General features: G+C 40.8%; 1 protein-coding gene and 1 pseudogene across 1 annotated transcript in view; one reads left to right on the top strand and one right to left on the bottom strand.

Annotated features, from left to right (window-relative positions):
* The window catches only part of Sptlc3 (serine palmitoyltransferase long chain base subunit 3), a 130,776-nt gene that overhangs the window by 53,329 nt on the left and 58,878 nt on the right, over nucleotides 1-18,569 (bottom strand). Inside the window, exon 6 of the mRNA XM_006983675.3 lies at nucleotides 16,462-16,555. Within this exon, the coding sequence (XP_006983737.1) occupies nucleotides 16,462-16,555 (94 nt within the window). The remainder of the gene's footprint in view (nucleotides 1-16,461; nucleotides 16,556-18,569) is intronic.
* LOC121828866 (grpE protein homolog 2, mitochondrial pseudogene) lies at nucleotides 8,862-10,245 on the top strand (annotated as a pseudogene).

Raw genomic sequence — 18,569 nt, 5'->3', positions numbered from 1 at the left:
AAGTCTGTGCTGTAGACCAGTATTGAGTGAAGCTGAGGCTTTGTGGCTAGGCAAAGCTGAACTCTGATCCATGAAACAAACAACCACTCATCAGTTGTTTAGACCCCAGTCTGTTGGGGTTTGCAGAGAGTACCTGCATGGTGCTAGAGGTCTCATTATCCTTGGGGACTTGAATTTTGAACTGTCAGATGTTTTAGCACTGTTCAGGTTGTGAAGTAATTGGCAGTCCTGTGTGAAATATTTGTGAGCTTTGGATACATTACTAGTAGTTGACAATTACCGAGCCCCATTTTTATGCCCAATATCCTTCTAATGCTATTTTTAGTCATATGTCATTTCATTCTCACAAGACCCCTGTGGAGAAGGTACCACAGGTTCTTTATGTGGTAAGTCAGGCAACTGAGGCACAGAGGATTTCATAAACTAAGGCACTGGTTCTCAACCTTCCTAATGCTGTGACCCTTTAATACAGTTCCTCATGTTGTCATGACCCCACAACCATACAATTATTCATTGCTACTTCATAACTGTAATTTTGCTACTGCTATGAATTATAATGTAAATATCTGATATTCAGGAGAGCTGATGTGTGACCTGTGTGAAAGGGTCATTCAACTCCAAAGGGGTTGCAACCCACAGGTTGTGAACCAATGGTCTAAGACCTATGATTGTAAATGGCAAAGTTGGGTTTTGAAATTGTACTAAGTTCCATATTTTTATTTTTTATTTTATTTTATTTATTTATTTATTTTTGTTTTTTGAGGCAGGGTTTCTCTGTGTAGCTTTGCGCTTTTCCTGGAACTCACTCTGTAGACCAGGCTGGCCTTGAACTCACAGAGATGCGCCTGGCTCTGCCTCCCGAGTGCTGGGATTAAAGGCATGCGCCACCACCGCCTGGCTTAAGTTCCATATTTGTAACCACAAATTTTTACTGCCTTTTGTGAGAGACCTTGTACCACTTTCTCAAGCTCCATAATGATGCAGGACAGGATGAATGGCTGGTAGAACATCCCTGTTTGCTTTTAATGCAAAATCAAAAATAGTGAAAATAGAAGATGGCTAGGCTTGAGTCAAGAAGCCATTTGGAAGGACTTAGGAATCAACTCAGCTACTTGGTGTTTATATGTGTTACTTGAATTTCAACTTTAAAGCCAACATGAGTGAAAAATTACAGAGGTTAATGTGCATGTTTATGTAGATTTATTGTATTTGTACTATATATTTTTGCTCAAGAAAACCCACCAATCCTTGGCTATCCCCAGGGGAAGATGAGAGACAGCTAGAGAGGTTTCTTGAGTTCAACCAGGCTGCTGAATGACAAACAAGTGCTACTCAGTGCATGCTGCTGAGGTCTTAAAACTATTTCTTGTTATAATAATAAACTAATAGAGTCTCAGAAAGCCCTTCATGAGCTAGTCTCTGAAGGTGTCTTCCCTGAGACGCCTTCTGTGCTGTTTTCAACACACACCCTCCTGCTCTCCTATGTTGTTTTTGCCTCTTGTCTGTCTGGAAGGCATCCACTCATCACCCAAGCCCTACTTTTGACTTGTCAATGACACATACCCGAGCAAGTATTTTTCTCTCTCTCCCTCTCCTGTCATAAATAATCTATTATTCTTTGAAGCACTTATCACCTAACTTGTTGTTAGCATTCATGTCTCTACTCCACAGAAGGCAGGGACCATTGCTTGGTCTTGGTCTAAGTACACAGTATTAGTATTACATCAATTTTGGATGATCAAATTCATATTTATTTTTATGGATAAAGAACATGTACCACGATGAGGAAAAGATCTAGATAAGAGTTACTAGAGAGGACAGTTGTATTTTGTCTGGATCTAAGGTGTCCTTAGCAAATTGTATTTTTTGTTTTGGTTTCAGAGTCTCCTCTCTTCTGAACTGTTTTCAGTCGATGCCACATCACTCACCACTAGATGGCAGCCAAGGAGACAAAAAGCAACTTTCCTGTTTCAGATTCCCAGGGCTCATAAATCCTCACCTGTATTTCTAGCTTGTTTTTACTTTACCCTAGGCTGACCATTTAAGGAACTCCCGGGAACAGAGGAGACAGATTCCCTGTTCTATAATCTACTGCAGGCTATTAGCTTATGAATGGACAAAGAGATGATGAATAAGAATGAGACATGATGTGGGTGGTTTTATCCATCCTGATAAAAGTAAGTCCAACTGAAATAAACTAGAAGTTTTTTTTAATGCAATGATATAAAATAATACTTGTTTTAAAAGTCATTTCTGTATAAAGGTTCCGGAATAATGGGACATGAAGCACTGAATGGGTGTGAGAGGGCAGGGTAGAAGAGGGAATACTGGGAGGGATAGTTAACACTAATGACCTTCTGAAAAACTCATGAGAATATGCTATGTAGAAGCTTCCCAAAATACAAACATATATAGAAAAAGTTTAAGTGGACTTAATGGTAATGGGGCAGCAATGCCCTTGCTAGACACCACAGACTAACAAATAGAGACACTAGTGTCATGAATGGATGGCCTCTGTGAGAGTTGTTGGCAAGTAAGTTCTCCTAGAATCACCAATACTACAGGCTATTGTCATTGTTTTTTATTACCTCCCAGAACTCGATGGTAAGAAACTGTTGCTGAAGACACTACATATTTGAGTCATAGAACTTGGAGAGATCAAGCTGGTTCTAGCCTGGAAGCTTCATCCCTATTTTCATAGTACTAAAAGGTACTATGTTCTTTGTTGGAGGAGAAAAGTAATCATCAGTCTTACCCAGCTGTGAATTCCAAAAGCTCCAGTAACTGTCAGCCTGATATGCCCACTGTGCAATAGTGGCAGGAATGTCATGGAAGTAACCAGCTACTTTGTTATCCTAATTAAGGCCTGTTCTACAAGATGTGGCACTTTATTTGTGGCACTGTTTGTGAAGCCAAAAACCTGTGGCTAGACAGGCCCTAGGTTCTAGGAAAAAACTTACTATTATTACTCTGCTAAATGAACATAGTATTAAACTAACTCCTAGTGGCTTATTGTATTCCCATAGATTAGTGCTTCTCTCAAACTTCACCAGAGAAGCTTCTTTTTTTATAGTAGATAATACTCAACACAGAGAACCATGACTGGTCAAGGTGCTGCAAATGAGAGACTTTGGAATGCTCATCCTTAAATTGACATCTATATTATATCCCTTCCATCCAAGGCTCAAGGATCATTATGGAAGAGGGGGCAGAAAAATTGTAAGAGACAGGATGGTGGATCACAAAGTGTCTTCTAGACATAACAAGGCAGTTGCACATATGAATTCTAAGCTATTGCAACAGCGTGCACAAGAAAAATCAAAATAGACAAAATGTCAGAATAGAGAGGAGATGTGGACACAGAAGAATCCCATCCTTAGGTAAGGATAGCTGCCAGAAAGGAAGAGTTAGTTCTCTTTAATGGTGTGTCTTTTGGTAGGTTGACTGTGCTCCAACCAATGTCCATATACCTGAAGGTAGATTGGTAGCACAAATTTGATGGGTTTAAAAAACTGAGGATACGAAGTTGGGTGGGAATGGAATAGGGGATGGATATGGGAGGAGTAGGGCAGGGGGCCAATATGATAAAAATTATTGCCAAAGAATTAGTAGAAATATTTAAAATAAAAAAATGAGTGTTCCAAGATTTAAAAAACAAATCTGTAAACCACAAATGACTGAGTAGTGTCTTCTGTAGTGGTATTGTGTCACCGAAATATTGTGTACCTTAATAAACTTACCTGGGGTCAGAGAACAGACAAGCCACTAGTTAGTCAGTGATAGCACACGCCTTTAATCCTAGCATTCCAGAGATAGAAATCCCTCTGGATCTCTGTGAGTTCAAGGCCACACTGGAAACAGCCAAGCATGGTGACACACCTTTAATCCCAGAAAGCCAGCCTTTAATCCCAGGGAGTGGTGGTAGATAGCAGAAAGATATATAAGGCGCGAGGAACAGAAACTAGAGGATTTTGGCTGGTTAAGCATTTGGCCTGGTTAAGCTTTCAGGCTATGGAGCAGCACAGTACAGCTGAGATTCATTCTGGATGAGGACACAGAAGCTTCCAGTCTGAGGAAACAGGACCAGCTGAGGAACTGGTAAGGTGAGATAGCTATGGTTTGTTCTGTCTCTCTGATCTACCAGCATGGACCCCAATAACTGGCCTCGGGTTTGATTTTATTAATAAGACTCCTTAAGATTCCTGCTACAGTCTTCTATGGGGAGAAGATTCTAGTGGAGTTTGTGAAAACCCTAGTTGCCACATTTCTTCAAAATGCTCCAGAATCCTCAGAAAGGGTTGTTAGAAGGGAGGCACTCAGGAAGCCTCACTCCTGCCTGAGTATTTATAGGAGGTTAAAGCTGGGGGGGGGGGGGAGGCAACATGGACGGACATTTTCTTCAGTGGTGTAGCCACTGGGTATCTGTTTATTCCCCTATAAATAATCCTTTACCCATGCTTCTCCAGGCAATCCTAATGAAATTTATTAATTCACAACAATATGAAAGTAGAAAGGGGACTCATTAGGCTGAAATATGATGAAAATACATTATATACATATATGAAAAGTCACAATTAAACACATGATTGTCTATAATTAACATAGGCTAATTAAGAACATTAAAAACTGTTCTAGAATCAGTGAAGAATAAACACTCAGGCCCCTGGTTGGAGCCGGTTCCTAAACTTAAGCTGGACAGCTGGAGAATCTTTTTTACGAAATGTAGTGAGCCAACTTAGGAATAGGTTGTTTCACTTCCTCCAGTAGAGAACACAGAGAGATTCTTAGTACCTGTGCTGGTTTGAAAGAGAATGGCCCCTAAAGGGAATGGTGCTCTTAGGAAGTGTGGCCTTGTTGGAGTAGGTGTGGTTTGTTGGAGGAAGTGTGTCAGTGTGGAGGTGGGCTTTGAGGTCTCATATGTGCTCAAGCCACTCCCAGTATGACAGACCACTTCTTGTTACCTGCAAGATGTAGGATTCTCAGCTCCTTCTCCAGCACCATGTCTGCCTGCCATTCTTTGCTCCCCACTCCCAAGAACACCCCCTTTTTAGTCTGCAGAACTGTATTTGATCTGGAAAAGTAGAAGCTTTAAATTAACCACAAAAGGGAACTGGTGTTTATATGTGACTCCCTGGGTCCCTCATCCCTCAGGTAATTCTGGCAGCCATGGTTAGGAATGAGGTCTTGGACACTGTGGTAAGCTGCTTGATGGTACCCCGTTCCTGGGCTGCTTTCTCCTCTCTGCTCCTCTCTCTTCTGCTGTGCTTCTCCAGCTTACTTTCTAATTAAGAGAGGTTTCTCCTTAAATCTTTATCTCAGGGTCTGCTGCTGGGAGAAAAGAACCAAGACCAAGCAACAGACTTGAGGTCTGGCTCCTGACATTTGACGTTTGGGTAACTTCAGGGACGTAACTCAGTCACTCTAGGGTCAGTTTTCAGTGATGTGTAGGTGATACAGAGCTATGTGTTGTGGTTGCCACAGAATTGAGTGAACTAATTATTTAAAGGGTGAAATAGGTCTAGGACCAGTGATTCTGAATTTTAGCTGTGACTTATTTTTTTCCACATTTTACTATCCAGGACTACTAGCCTGTGGTTATAAAACTTCTGGTCTCAGCTTTAAACTGAACATTGCTGAAAATTAACTTCTTGGTCCTTTTCTGTCCATAGCAAGAGACCTTTGAAGGTTCCTTTCAGAAATTTTTTTTCCCTTTCAGAACTTTCTTTCTGCTTAGTGCTCTCAGTATCTATTTTTTGTTACCTATACAGAACTTAAGAGCCAAGAATACTGATTTGTTTGTAGGTACCCTATGACAAAGAGTACACTGTGTGAATCAGGCTAGATGCTCCTTTCTCAGCTATTTGAGGAATATTGTGATGGTTCATCTTGACTGACCCTTGGTGGGATTTAGAGCCTCCTTGGAGATGAATCTCTGAGCATGTTTTTGAAGGGCATTTCCAGAGAGATTTAACTTAAGAGACATGGTAACCTATCCTGAATGTGGATGACACCATTTCATATGATGGGTTCCTTGACTGAAAAGGAGAAAGCAACCTGAGTGCTCGTAGGTATTCCTGTGGTTGATATACTGTGTATCCTAATAAACTTACATGAGGGCTAGAGAACAGAACAGCCACTAGATTAGACATGGAGGCCAGAAAATGGTGGCACACACCTCTTTAATTCTAGTATTCCAGAAACAGAGATCCATCCGGATGTCTGTGAGTTCAAGGCCACACTGGAAACAGAGCTAGGCATGGTGGCACACATCTTTAATCTCAGGACTTGAGATCTCATGTCCTGCTTGGGAAAGACACATGCCTTTAATCCCAGGAAGTGATGGCAAGAAGCAGAAAAGTATATAAGTCATGAGGTCCAGGAACTAGAGAACCTTTAAGATTTTGGACTTTTAGCAGCAGTTCAGCTGAGATCCATCTGGATGAGAACTCAGAGGCTTCCAGTCTAAGGAAACAAAATCAGCTGAGGAGTTAGTGAGGTGAGGTTGGCTATGGCTTGTTTTGTTTCTCTGATCTTTCAGAATTTACCCCAATACCTGGCACTGAGATTTTTATTAATAAGACCTTTTAAGATTTGTGTTACACATTCCTTTCTGCTTCTTGAGTGTGGACGGCATATGACAACCTCCTCATGCTCCTGCTGCCCTGACTCCATGCCATGCTGCACCCTGAAACTCTGAGTCACAGCCAGCCTGCCTTCTTCAGGTTGCTTTTGCCTGGCATTTTGTCAAGCCATGGGAAAAGTAAGTCATGCAAGTGGAAGATGTATAAAGAGATCTTGGGATAGAAAACTGTCCACAGGGGGGAAAAATTAGGTTTCGTGAAATCTCGTGGTCTCAGTCGGTGTTTTAGAATGTCCTAATATGGGCAGTCATCCTTCAGAACTTGTCTTTCCACTGAGAGCAACAATTAATAAATGAGAAGCTTTTGTAGGGCAAAGGACACAGTAAATAAGATAAAATGACAGCCTACAGAATGGGAAAGGATCTTCACCAACCCTACATCTGACAGATCTCCAAAAATATGTTAAGAATTCAAGAAACTAGACATCAAAATACCAAACAATCCAATTAAAAAAATGGGCTACAGAGCTAAACAAATAATTCTCAACAGAAGAATCTCAAATGACTGAAAGACATTTAAAGAGTTGCTCAACATCCTTAGTCATCAGGGAAATGCAAATCAAAATGACTCTGAGATACCATCTTACACCTGTTAGAATGGAACATGATTAAAAACACTGATGACGGCTTATGTTGGAGAAGCTGTGGAGCAAGAGGAACACTCCTCCACTGTTGGTGGGAATGCAAACTTGTACATCCACTTTGGAAATCAATATGGCAGTTTCTCAGAAAATTGGGAATCAATCTATCTCAAGACCCAGTTATACCACTCTTGGGCATATACCCAAAGAATGCCCAATCATACCACAAGGACACATTGCCAACTATGTTCATAGCAGTGTTATCCATAATAGCCAGAACCTGGAAACAACCTAGATGCCCCTCAACCAAAGAATGGATAAAGAAAATGTGGCACTTATACACAATGGAGTATTACTCAGCAGTAAAAATCAATGACATCATGAAATTTGCAGGCAAATGGATGAAACTAGAAAATATCATCCTGAGTGAGGTAATCCAGACTCAGAAGGACAAACATGATATGTACTCACTCATAAGTGGATACTAGATGTAAAACAAAGGATAACCAGACTACAATCCACAGCTCTAGAGAAGCTAGCTAACAAGGAAGACCCAAAGAGGGATGTATGAATCACCAAACGAAGGAGAAATAGATGAGATCTCCATGAGTAGACTGGGGGTGATGGGGGAAAAATGAAGGGTAGGGGATGGGGGATGAGAACATAAGGGAACAGGATGTTCAAGCTGGAACAGAGATGGAGTAAGAGAGCAAGGAAAGAGAAACCATGATAGATGGAAACATCATGGGAATAAGGACAAACAAGGTGTTAGGGAAGTTCCCAGGGATCCACAAGGATGACTCCACCTTAGACTACTAGCAATATTTGAGAGGGTGCCTGAACTGGCCTACTCCAGTAATCAGATTGGTGAATGCCCTGTCAGCATAGAGCCTTCCATTTGATGGAAGCAGATGCAGAGATCCACAGCCAAGCACCAGGCTGAGCTCCAGGAGTCCAGTCGATGAGAGAGAAGAGGGATTCTATGAGCAAGGGACATCAAGATCATGATGGGGAAAATGTACAGATACAACCAAACCAAACTAGTGGAAACTCATGAACTGTGGACCAATAGCTGTGGAGCCCATGGGACTGGACTAGGCCCTCTGCATAGGCGAGACAGTTGTTTAGCTTGAACTGTTTAAGGGGCTCCCCGGCAGTGGGATCAGCATCTATCCCTCGTGTATGAGTGGGCTTTTTGGAGCCCAGTGCCTATGGTGGGACAACTTACACAACCTTGATGCAGTGGGAGGGGCTTGGACCTGCCTCAACTGAATGTACCAGGCTCTGCCGACTCCCCATGGGTGTCCTTGCCTTGGAGGAGGTGGGAATTGGGGCTGGGTTGGGGGAAAAGACTGAGGCAGGAGGAGGGATGAGAGGGGGATCTGTGGTTGGTATGTAAAATGAATAGAAAATTTCCTAAAAGAAGAACTTGGGCTGGAGAGATGGCTCAGAGGTTAAGAGCACCGACTGCTCTTCCAGAGGTCCTGAGTTCAATTCCCAGCAACCACATGGTGGCTCACAACCATCTGTAATCAGATCTGGCGCCCTCTTCTGTATACATGATAAATAAATAAATCTTAAAAAAAAAAAAAAAAAAAAAAAAAAAAAGAACTTGACTTTCGGGCGCTCTGGTCTGGAACATGGCGGCGCGGTCGTTGTGGGCGGTTCAGCGGCTGCAGCGCCTCCTGGCCTCCAGGATCGTGTCGCAGAGCTGGGGATGGCTCCACCCATTCAGCACTGCCACCCCAAGAAAGGCTGGGGAAGACTGCAGTTCTGAGGACCCTCCTGATGTACTCAGTCCCTCCCTTGCTGAACAGGCCTTAAGGCTAAAAGCTGTTAAACTGGAAAAAGAAGTCCAAGATTTAACACAAAGATACCAGAGAGCTGTCGCTGATTCTGAAAACAAAAGGAGACGAACCCAGAGATGTGTGGAAGACGCCAAGATATTTGGAATCCAAAGCTTCTGTGAGGACTTGGTGGAGGTGGCAGACATTTTGGAGAAGACTGCTGAGTGCTTTTCAGAAGGAGCCAAACCCGAGGACCACAAGCTCACTCTGGAAAAAGTCTTTCAAGGACTGTCTCTTTTAGAAGCATAGCTGAAAAGTGTGTTTGCCAAGCATGGCCTAGAGAAAATGACGCCCATTGGTGACAAATACGACCCTCATGAGCATGAACTCATCTGTCACATGCCAGCAGGTGTTGGGGTACAGCCTGGCACTGTGGCATTAGTACGACAAGATGGCTACAAACTTCATGGCCGCACCATTAGACTTGCCCAAGTGGAAGTGGCCGTGGAGTCTCAGAGAAGGCTATGAACGAGCCACCAGGAACTAAAACTCTCCCAGGGTCCTGGCCCCTCCGTCCCCTTATTTATTAAGCTGGTTTGTATTATACATGAGGTCCTTCGTGTGCTCTGCTTTGGATTTAGTCATATTGGCTTTATCTCTACAGTATCTTATTGGTTTTATGTGGCCTGTTGGGTCTCATCCGAAGTCCTGCCACTGGGCATCTGAACAATGTGACGAGTGTCCTGTGGCCTTTATCAAAATGTTTACAAAAATCATTTAAATTGGTACTCTGATGACTGAATCCAAAATCCCTTAACTGTGTTTTTAACTAATGACTGGAATTAGTGTAGCAGCATCTTGGGTCTTGTATCTTATGGGAAAGGGAGATGGTAGGGATTGGTTTGACATTTAGTACTTAGATGACAAAGCTTTACCTTGTATAAATTTAGAACAGTTGGGTTGACTTCTACAGAGATTTTTCAAGGCTGCTTTTCTATTTCATTTTTCATTTAGTCATCTTTTGTACTTGTATTCCCTGCTAGGGGCGCACTTAAATTCTTCCATAGCCACCCTTTTCTGATCCCATTTGGAAGGGCTAAAGAGTCGGACCAGTCTTCCTTTTTTTCTTGTTGGTAAGGTGTACTCTTTTACTAAACTGGTCTCAAGTCTATGAACAGGTAAGCTCTGGCTGCCTCGACAACACAACCCACTCCCAGGGAGACCAAAAGCCTCCTTACATCTCAAGTTAGAGAGTCAGGCATGGGGGGCCAGGCATAGTGGCTGACCATTCAAAATGAAAAGCAGAGGACTGGGATGGATGACTTTTTGCAGTACATAATTTACACAAAAGCAGTGCTGCTGCCTCCCTTGCATGCACCCAGAGTGAACTGGGCCATCCTTTCCGTAGGGTGTGGTGCTGCTCTGGAGAGGACAAGGGACGTCCTGTAGCAACAACAACAAAAATGCACTCCAAGTCCTCAGCCACGTTGTCACATTGTAAAACTTGGGGGGGGGGTGCTTACCCCAATCAGCTGCTGTCACCTTCGCCATTCCACTTTTTAAATCCTGAGTCAAAAGCACCCCCCCCCAAATTATATGTATTTATACTTGACAAAAAGAAAAAAAAAAGAACTTGACTTTCATGTTATTAGAGTTTATCTGGTATGGTTGCATGTGTCATACATGCAAACTTGGCATCTTCTACAGAATCTTAACTAGCTCCCATAGGATGTCACTCTAATCTATGGATGAGTGTTCAAGAGTAAAGCATCATGGTATTGGGTGCATTGTCCTGAGTATCACAAAGCTGCAAGTAGACCCAGTAGAAACAAATATCATATATATATTTGCCCATCTAATTCTTTTGCCCTCTGTACACCTTCTCACTTCCTTCACCTCTCAAGTAGAGGACCCTGGATATAGCCCTGCTCCCTAAGGTGCTGCTTTCATGATGTGACTATGGCATAAAGCTCCGTGATGCAAGCTGATAAGAGGGAGCAAAACCTCATATTTCTTTCTTACTGCCATTGCAGGAAAATAGTTCAAATTGGTGACTAAAATAAGACCAACAAGGTTTTACAAATCTGGACATCAGAAGCCGCAATGTGTCTGCCTGGGGTAATTCACAGCTTTGGCAGGATGGGCCATGTTTCTGAAAGTTCTGGAGCCCACTGCACTTTCTCGTAGTTTCCCATTTCCTTGGCCCCGCCTTGCTTAGAACATGGTCCTTTTCCATCTTCAAAACTAAAAATGGCAATTGCAGTCTCTCTCATATTGCACTTCTCTGACAATCCTCATTTTGCTTCAATTCCCACATTTAAGGACCATATTATCACACTGGACCCCTGCAGAAGCTTTATTTTAAAGTTAATCAACTGGCCACAGAATTCTCTCTATAATTTTAACTTCCTTTCCAGGTAATGAGGCATTCACAGGTTCTGGGGACCAGAGCATTGGCATGTTTCGGGGAAATTATTTTGCCTTCCACAGAAAACTGAGCAACAGCAGCTCATTCATAATGGATGTCTGTGGACCAGGAGTTGGTAGATGATGACCCAACTGCAACAACGAATTAGCAAGGGCAGCATTTCCCCAGACAGTTCCAGATTTCATTGTTGCTCTGTAGAATCATCTTTTAAAAAAAGTTAAATTAGCATACAAAATAACAGGTCTCTCTATGTCATTTTTACACACACTTTCTTTGACTTGATCCTCTTCTCTAGATTATTTTGAGAGAGAGGGTTTCTTAAATATCTTCAAACTTTAATCTTTTCATCTACTAGTTAGTTTCCATCTCATTATGTTTTCTGCAGGAGTAACTGACTAACTAAATAAATAGAAAGAATGTCAATAGCTAGACATCTGGCATTCAGTAAATTCTCAATAAGTGCTACTTTCTGGTACAAAATGACTACAACTGACATGTATTTAAATATAGTGTCATATATTTTCCTCAGAGTAAGAAGACAGCATGAATAGTAAAGTTATTGAATAGGTTGAATATTCACAAAAGCTCTGTAGAAAATAGATAATTAAAATTTAATACTAGTTATAATCCCAACAGAGTTGAAGACTTTAAAACAGCAATGTATTTGAACATATTTAAATTTTGGAAAATTGTAAGAATAGGAACATTCCAAAACACCCTTATTCACCTGACCCAGATTAGTGTTTCAACACATTATCTCACTTGCTCTATCTATGTATCTATATATGTATGTATGTATCTATCTATGTATCTATCATCTATCATATATATCTATCTGTCTAGTCCATTTATCTATCTGTCTATCTATCTATCTATCTATCTATCTATCTATCTATCTATCTATCTATCTATCATCTATCTAATCTATCCACCCACCATCTATCTAATTCTTTCTTCTGAATTGAGACTAAGCTGCATATATCATACCCTGTACCTATAAATAGTTCACTACATCTTCCCTAAGAATAGAGGTATACTTTTATATGACCAATTAACTTATCCTGTATGGAACCAGATGTAGTATCTTAGGCTTTATGAACCACACATGCTCTTTGTCACACACTCCTCTTTGTTTTCTCTATAACCCTTTACAAATGTAAGCTCACAGGCGATAGATAGTATAGTTACCCACCTTGATACATTACTCTTAGTACTGTTATTTGTCTATCTTCTGATTTTACAGTTTGGCCCAGGAATAGCATCATCTCATGTCACTCAGGTGTACTTGTCACAATCTTCAGTATTCTTTACAGTAAAGTGTTTCCTTTGATTGTTTTTGTCTTTTATAATATTGCCAAGATAAGTCCTTGGCCTTTGTCAGGCATCTCTAATTTGGAGTTTTCTGCTCTGTATGCTATGTAAGTGGTGGAGAATCCTCAGATATCCCATTGAAGATAAAATGTTCATGTACCCATCACTAATGGTGTTGGTGTTTCCAGCTGTCCAAGCGTTGTGTGATTTCTTCCTGATGTAGTGACTAGTCTCTATCCTGAGTGTGGCTTCACAGACATTGTTATCCTGTGAGTAGAACCTGAAGGAAATTCTAAATGGCTGCTTGTGTGGTGTGGTTGTGTTACTTCTTTTAGGTTAAACTACTGTGGGTCCTGAATAATCACTGACTAGTTGGATAGTAAGACACAGTCAGTGGTTGGACCAATCTATTTAAGTATTTAACATAAGACTGTTTTATATTGCTCTGCTTAGAAATTTTCCCGACTACCGGGGTGGCAAAACAAAACAAGAAGACATGAATGTTGTAAAGGGACTCATGATGAGGAAGGAGGTGACAGGAATGGGAGGAAGGTAAGAAGGGATGGGGGTGAGAGTAACCAGAGCTCATTGTATCAGATATGAAATTGGAATGAAATAATTAATACAAAAATCTCTAATAACATTTAGGTCTTCTGCCTTTTATTGTACATTATAGACGTGCAATATATTATAGTTTCAACCCAAAGATTTGTATATACGTTGGTCTGGAGGTGGGAGCAATCATTAATCTGCCTCAGATGTTCCCTAGATGCCTATATTTTACAGTTTGGTTCACAAACTACTGTTTAGTAGAATGGAATGAAGAAATAAGATATTAATCTTGACAATGACCCAGCTCACTTGTCCCAAATAAATCACAACCCAGCTCTGTCTATTCTAGAAGTGAGATTATGGTGTTAACCATATACATGGTCTATTCATTTCCAGAGATAAGTTCCTACCACCAGTCATCTGTCATGTTGAAGATTCAAAGATGAACATCACACTTGTGCTAACACCAAAGAATTGGACTGGCCACTTAATAAAAAACATTACTGTTTCTTTTTCTCTGACTTCATCTTCGTCTTGGCAGAGCTTCGTTAAGTATACCAGCCTGACCTGGGGCTTATACAGGGACACTTGGCTCAGCCTGGGAGGAGGAGACTGGACCTGCCTGGACTGAATCTACCAGGTTGAACTTAATCCTTAGGGGAGTCTTTGCCCTGGAGGAGATGGGGATGGGGAGTGGGGTGAGGGGAAGGCAGGGGGTGGTGGTGGGAGGGGGGAGAACAAGGGAATCTGTGACTGATATGTAAAATTAAATTAAATTATAAAATTAATAATAAATTAATAAATACATAAATAAATAAAAATAAAAAAGATACCAGCCTGGCATTGAACTCACAATCCTCTTAACTGAGCCTCCTGAGTGCTAGGATTCCTGGAAGGAGCCATTATCCTCAACTCAAACATACTTCTTAAATCCCTGAAAGCTATGTACTTCAAACATGAATTCTTAGTACTACCAATGTAATTTGAAACTGGATGTGATAATAGATGGTAAATCAACATAATTGAAGGGATTTATCTTATCAAATAACAAAATGAAAAGTGAAATATTTGTTGAAAATATAAGAAATGAGGCCACCATACTTTTAATTACACTGAACTAAATATCAGAGTTGAGCCACATGTCTGCATGTCTGCATGCCTGCATGTCTGGAGTGCCTGGCCCTGGTCCTCTCACCTCATCATAGCAATCTGTTCACAGATGCTAAAAGTGGTTCTCCAATGCATGTCAATCCCCATCTGCTGTGGGATATTTGATACCCTGAGACTGTGCTCAAGATAACCTTGAATAAGGGGGCAGAACCAGTGACTAGCAGTGGAATTAGCCATAGAGAAGCCAGGGATACCAACAGAGGAGACTCACAGGAAGGAGTAGGGAGGGACTTAGAGATTTTACACTCTCTTCCATCTTTATTGAACACTCCACTAGTTAGAAAAGGGATTCTCTGGGTTCACTTGAGAACACTTGTGCATTTTCTTTCTTCCCTCATGAGACAATTGTTCTTTGGCTTGAGATTATGCTGAGGAAGGCATAAGAGAACCGGGATAATCCTTCCTGCTCATTAGCAGTCTTCTTTTCCTTTTCTCTTGTGAATTCTTTGAAGGAAGGGGTGTATTGAGGAATAGATCAAGGAAAGTTGAGGGGAATGGAAAGAAAGAGAGAAAGGTGGTAAGAAATAGAAGAGAGTGTGCTAATGTGTGTGTGTGTGTGTGTGTGTGTGTGTGTGTGTCTTGTGAGCATGCACATAAAATGAAGGGGAGCCTCTGATGCTAATGTACCAGAAGCAGAACTTTAACAGATCGTATAGGTCAATGCTTTTCTTAGCTTTACAGATGAGGACGTTGAGTGCAAGAAAGATTAAAGGATTTGCAGAAAGTGACATGAGTCAGGGGCACATCTGTATCAGAGGACATAGGTGTCACCAGCCATGACCTGCTTCTTTTAAGGTGTTTTCCTGAGACTTCCAATAATGTCTGATCTGACCCATAAAGAGTGAAGAAGGGCGGTGGTGGTGGTGCACGCCGTTAGTCCCAGCACTTGGGAGGCAGAGACAGGTGGATCTCTGTGAGTTCGAGGCCAGCCTGGTCTACAGGGTGAGTTCCAGGACAGGCACCAAAACTGCACAGAGAAACCCTGTCTTGAAAAACATAAAAAAAAAAAAGGAATTTATTCAGGAGCTGGAGAGATGGCTCAGCAGTTAAGAGCACTGACTGCTCTCCCAGAGGTCCTGAGTTCAATTCCCAGCAACCACATGGTGGCTCACAACCATCTGTAATGAGATCTGGTGCCCTCTTCTGGCCTGCAGGGACACATGCAGGCAGAACACTATATACATAATAAAATAAACAATAAAAAAAAGAGTGAAGAAATAGCCTTCTACATCATTTTCACCACTCAATGACATAACAGAGCTTAGAGGGCATTGAAAATCTTTTGAGATTTTTTTTAAATTTTATTTTATGTCTATGAATGTTTGTATGCACATATGTATGTGTACCATGTGTGTGCCTGGTGCCTACAGCAGTCAGAAAAGGATATCTGATACCCTGTCATTGGAGTTACATATGGTTGTAAGCTACCATGTGGGTGCTGGGAATTGAACCTGGTTCTCTACAAGAGGAACAAGTGTTCTAAACAACAGAGCCATCTCTCTAGCTTCTGAAAGGATATTTTAATAGAGTCTAAGAGTATTTGGAGGATAGAGATATGAGCGTTTTGTATGTAGGGATAGGGAAAACAAGCATTATACCAAGAAGAACACTAACTTTTTACTTACACATAGCTCAAAATTTAAAATCTTTCAACTTTTCCAAGACAAGGTTATAGGAAGGAGAGAATTATGACATATCTGATAATTAAATGGCGTCCTAAGATATCAATCACATCTTTACAGGCCACATCACAAGATCACTAACAGTGACATTAATGTGTTTTGGTAACACTTAGCAATCTGGACATTTAATACACTTCAGCCATTTGTTTCAGGTCACCAGAGGTTAACAAGCCAGTAGTGAATATAAGCCTAATTGTCTTTCATTAGGCTAAGTTGCCAATTTGAAAAGCAAGGACAACATCTCATGAATTATCTTGACCTTTGTCTAGGAGCAAGCCAGTGCATTTTTGATAAATGCACAGATACTCACTGTTGTGTTTGAAGGGTCTTATGGTTGCACCTGAGAGTCGAGCCCCCAGGATGATAGATGTGTGGTTTAACTCATCACTTAAAATGAGGCATCCCTAGGCAGAAAACAAACACAAACCATAAGATAACGAAAGGAAAGACAACATATGGGAACTAGAAAACAGTACAACCTATGTTAAGTCTGAACTCTATTTAATTAGAAAAGTTTGAGATTCAGCTGGTATTTATATGGACAAAATCTAATCTTTCAGCTAGTTCATGAGATGGCAAGCTGTTTGTAAGACATTGCATCTTTACTGGAACACTTGCAAATAATTTTCAACAGAAGGATCGTGCCTAAGCATCAGTTAGAGTCTAAAGTATTGAGCTTTGACTGAAGACTGATATTTGCAGAGGACTGTAGACTAGTTTGGTTCCTTGATTCTGTGCTAGATTATTCTGTGCTAGATCATTAGTCCTCCTGGCAGCCTGGGGCTTCTTACAGTGGGGCATTTCAAAGTCTTACCCTCTTTTCTCATTCTGCCTGTGTTAACAGCCCATGGAGACAGAAGCATCAGTGTTTCATAGTTAAGAACTTTGAATTTGGAAAAGCGTGCATGGAAAGTCGGCATGAGGTGGGTAGAAAATACTGCTGCTCATCCATTATGCTTGTAAATTTGTTTTTCTTTAAAAATTTAAAATGAATACATTATTGAGCTGTTCAGAGGTACCCGAACTGAAGAGAAAGGATGGCTCTCTTTTGTTTTCTGTGGTCACCTGGCATTTAGTTCCCCTTATATTTTGGTAATTTCACATACAGTATGTTTTAGGTTTTTGAGGCTAAAGCTAGAAAAATTGTCTTATCTCCACACTGAAGAACATGTGTCTATTTGCAATTTTTTTCTTTTGAAACTTTTGAGAATTATTGTAAACCTTATGTGTTCCTTAGCTGTGTAATTACTGTAAATAAGGCAGTTGATACTGTCGCAGAGTTCCATATTTTTTATTTATTTATTTATTTATTTTTTTGGTTTTTCGAGACAGGATTTCTCTGTGTAGCTTTGCGCCTTTTCCTGGAACTCACTTGGTAGCCCAGGCTGGCCTCGAACTCACAGAGATCCGCCTGGCTCTGCCTCCCGAGTGCTGGGATTAAAGGCATGCGCCACCACTGCCCGGCCCATATTTTTATATTAAATGTCAAATATATTATAGACCAGCATTTAATATGTCAATAAAATTAACATTTCCCCACATACTCTAGTAATAATGGTGTTAGCTTCATTTTTCAATGAAGTTTCACAGGTTTGAACACTGGCGGGTTCCTGGCGTGTGTGTTTGACCAGCAGTATGGCAGGAAAGAGGTGTCTGCCAGCGGCACATTATGCTGTGTGGTAGATTTAGTCTTTACTAGTATTAAAAAAAAAAAAAAAAAAAAAAAAAAAAAAAAAAAAAAAAAAAAAGGAGGTTTCTGGGCTACACGCTGCTTTGATAAGAATCATAGACCCACTATTTCTGAGAATTGATGGCTCCCAGAGCTGGCAGAAAAATGTACCACCACCATGTTGGGAAGCTGAAGTGGGCAGAGCCAGCAGCCACAGAGCCGTTTCAGGCTTAAAAGGCTACAGTTTAAAGCAATAAGTTCACAATAAGACTGATTCAGATGAAATAGTTTATAATGCATATAATAATGTACGTAGGCTTAAAAGAAAAAAATATATACCATTATATAAACAAATAGTATCTAAAAATAAAGTGTTTAAAAAAAACAGTAAAGGTAATAAGCCACGTAAAGATGGCTATCACACATAAAATCTGGATTATGTTGTCTTTGATATTCGTAACTAAAGAAAAACATTTGATTGTAAAAGCTGTTCAGTTATGTCAAAATGTAAATTTTAAAGGTACCTTGACTTCAAAATTTGGATATAAGGATATGTTACTTTGGAAAAGAGGTTCTGCTCTTGTTTCCACAGAAAGCCAGAGGCTATGGATTTGTTCCAGATTAAGATACCTCAGGTTTGACCAGCCAAGACCCCCTGAAAGATCTCTGATGACACCATGGCCCAGATGATCCAACATCCAGAATGGTTTCAAGCTACTGGCTCCCACAATACAGCCTCAAGAACTACC

Source organism: Peromyscus maniculatus, chromosome 4 (genome assembly GCF_049852395.1).
Source record: "Peromyscus maniculatus bairdii isolate BWxNUB_F1_BW_parent chromosome 4, HU_Pman_BW_mat_3.1, whole genome shotgun sequence".
NCBI classification, from domain to species: Eukaryota; Metazoa; Chordata; class Mammalia; order Rodentia; family Cricetidae; genus Peromyscus; species Peromyscus maniculatus.
The sequence above is the reverse complement of the archived record's forward strand: the minus strand, read 5'-3'. Positions and strand labels throughout refer to the sequence as shown.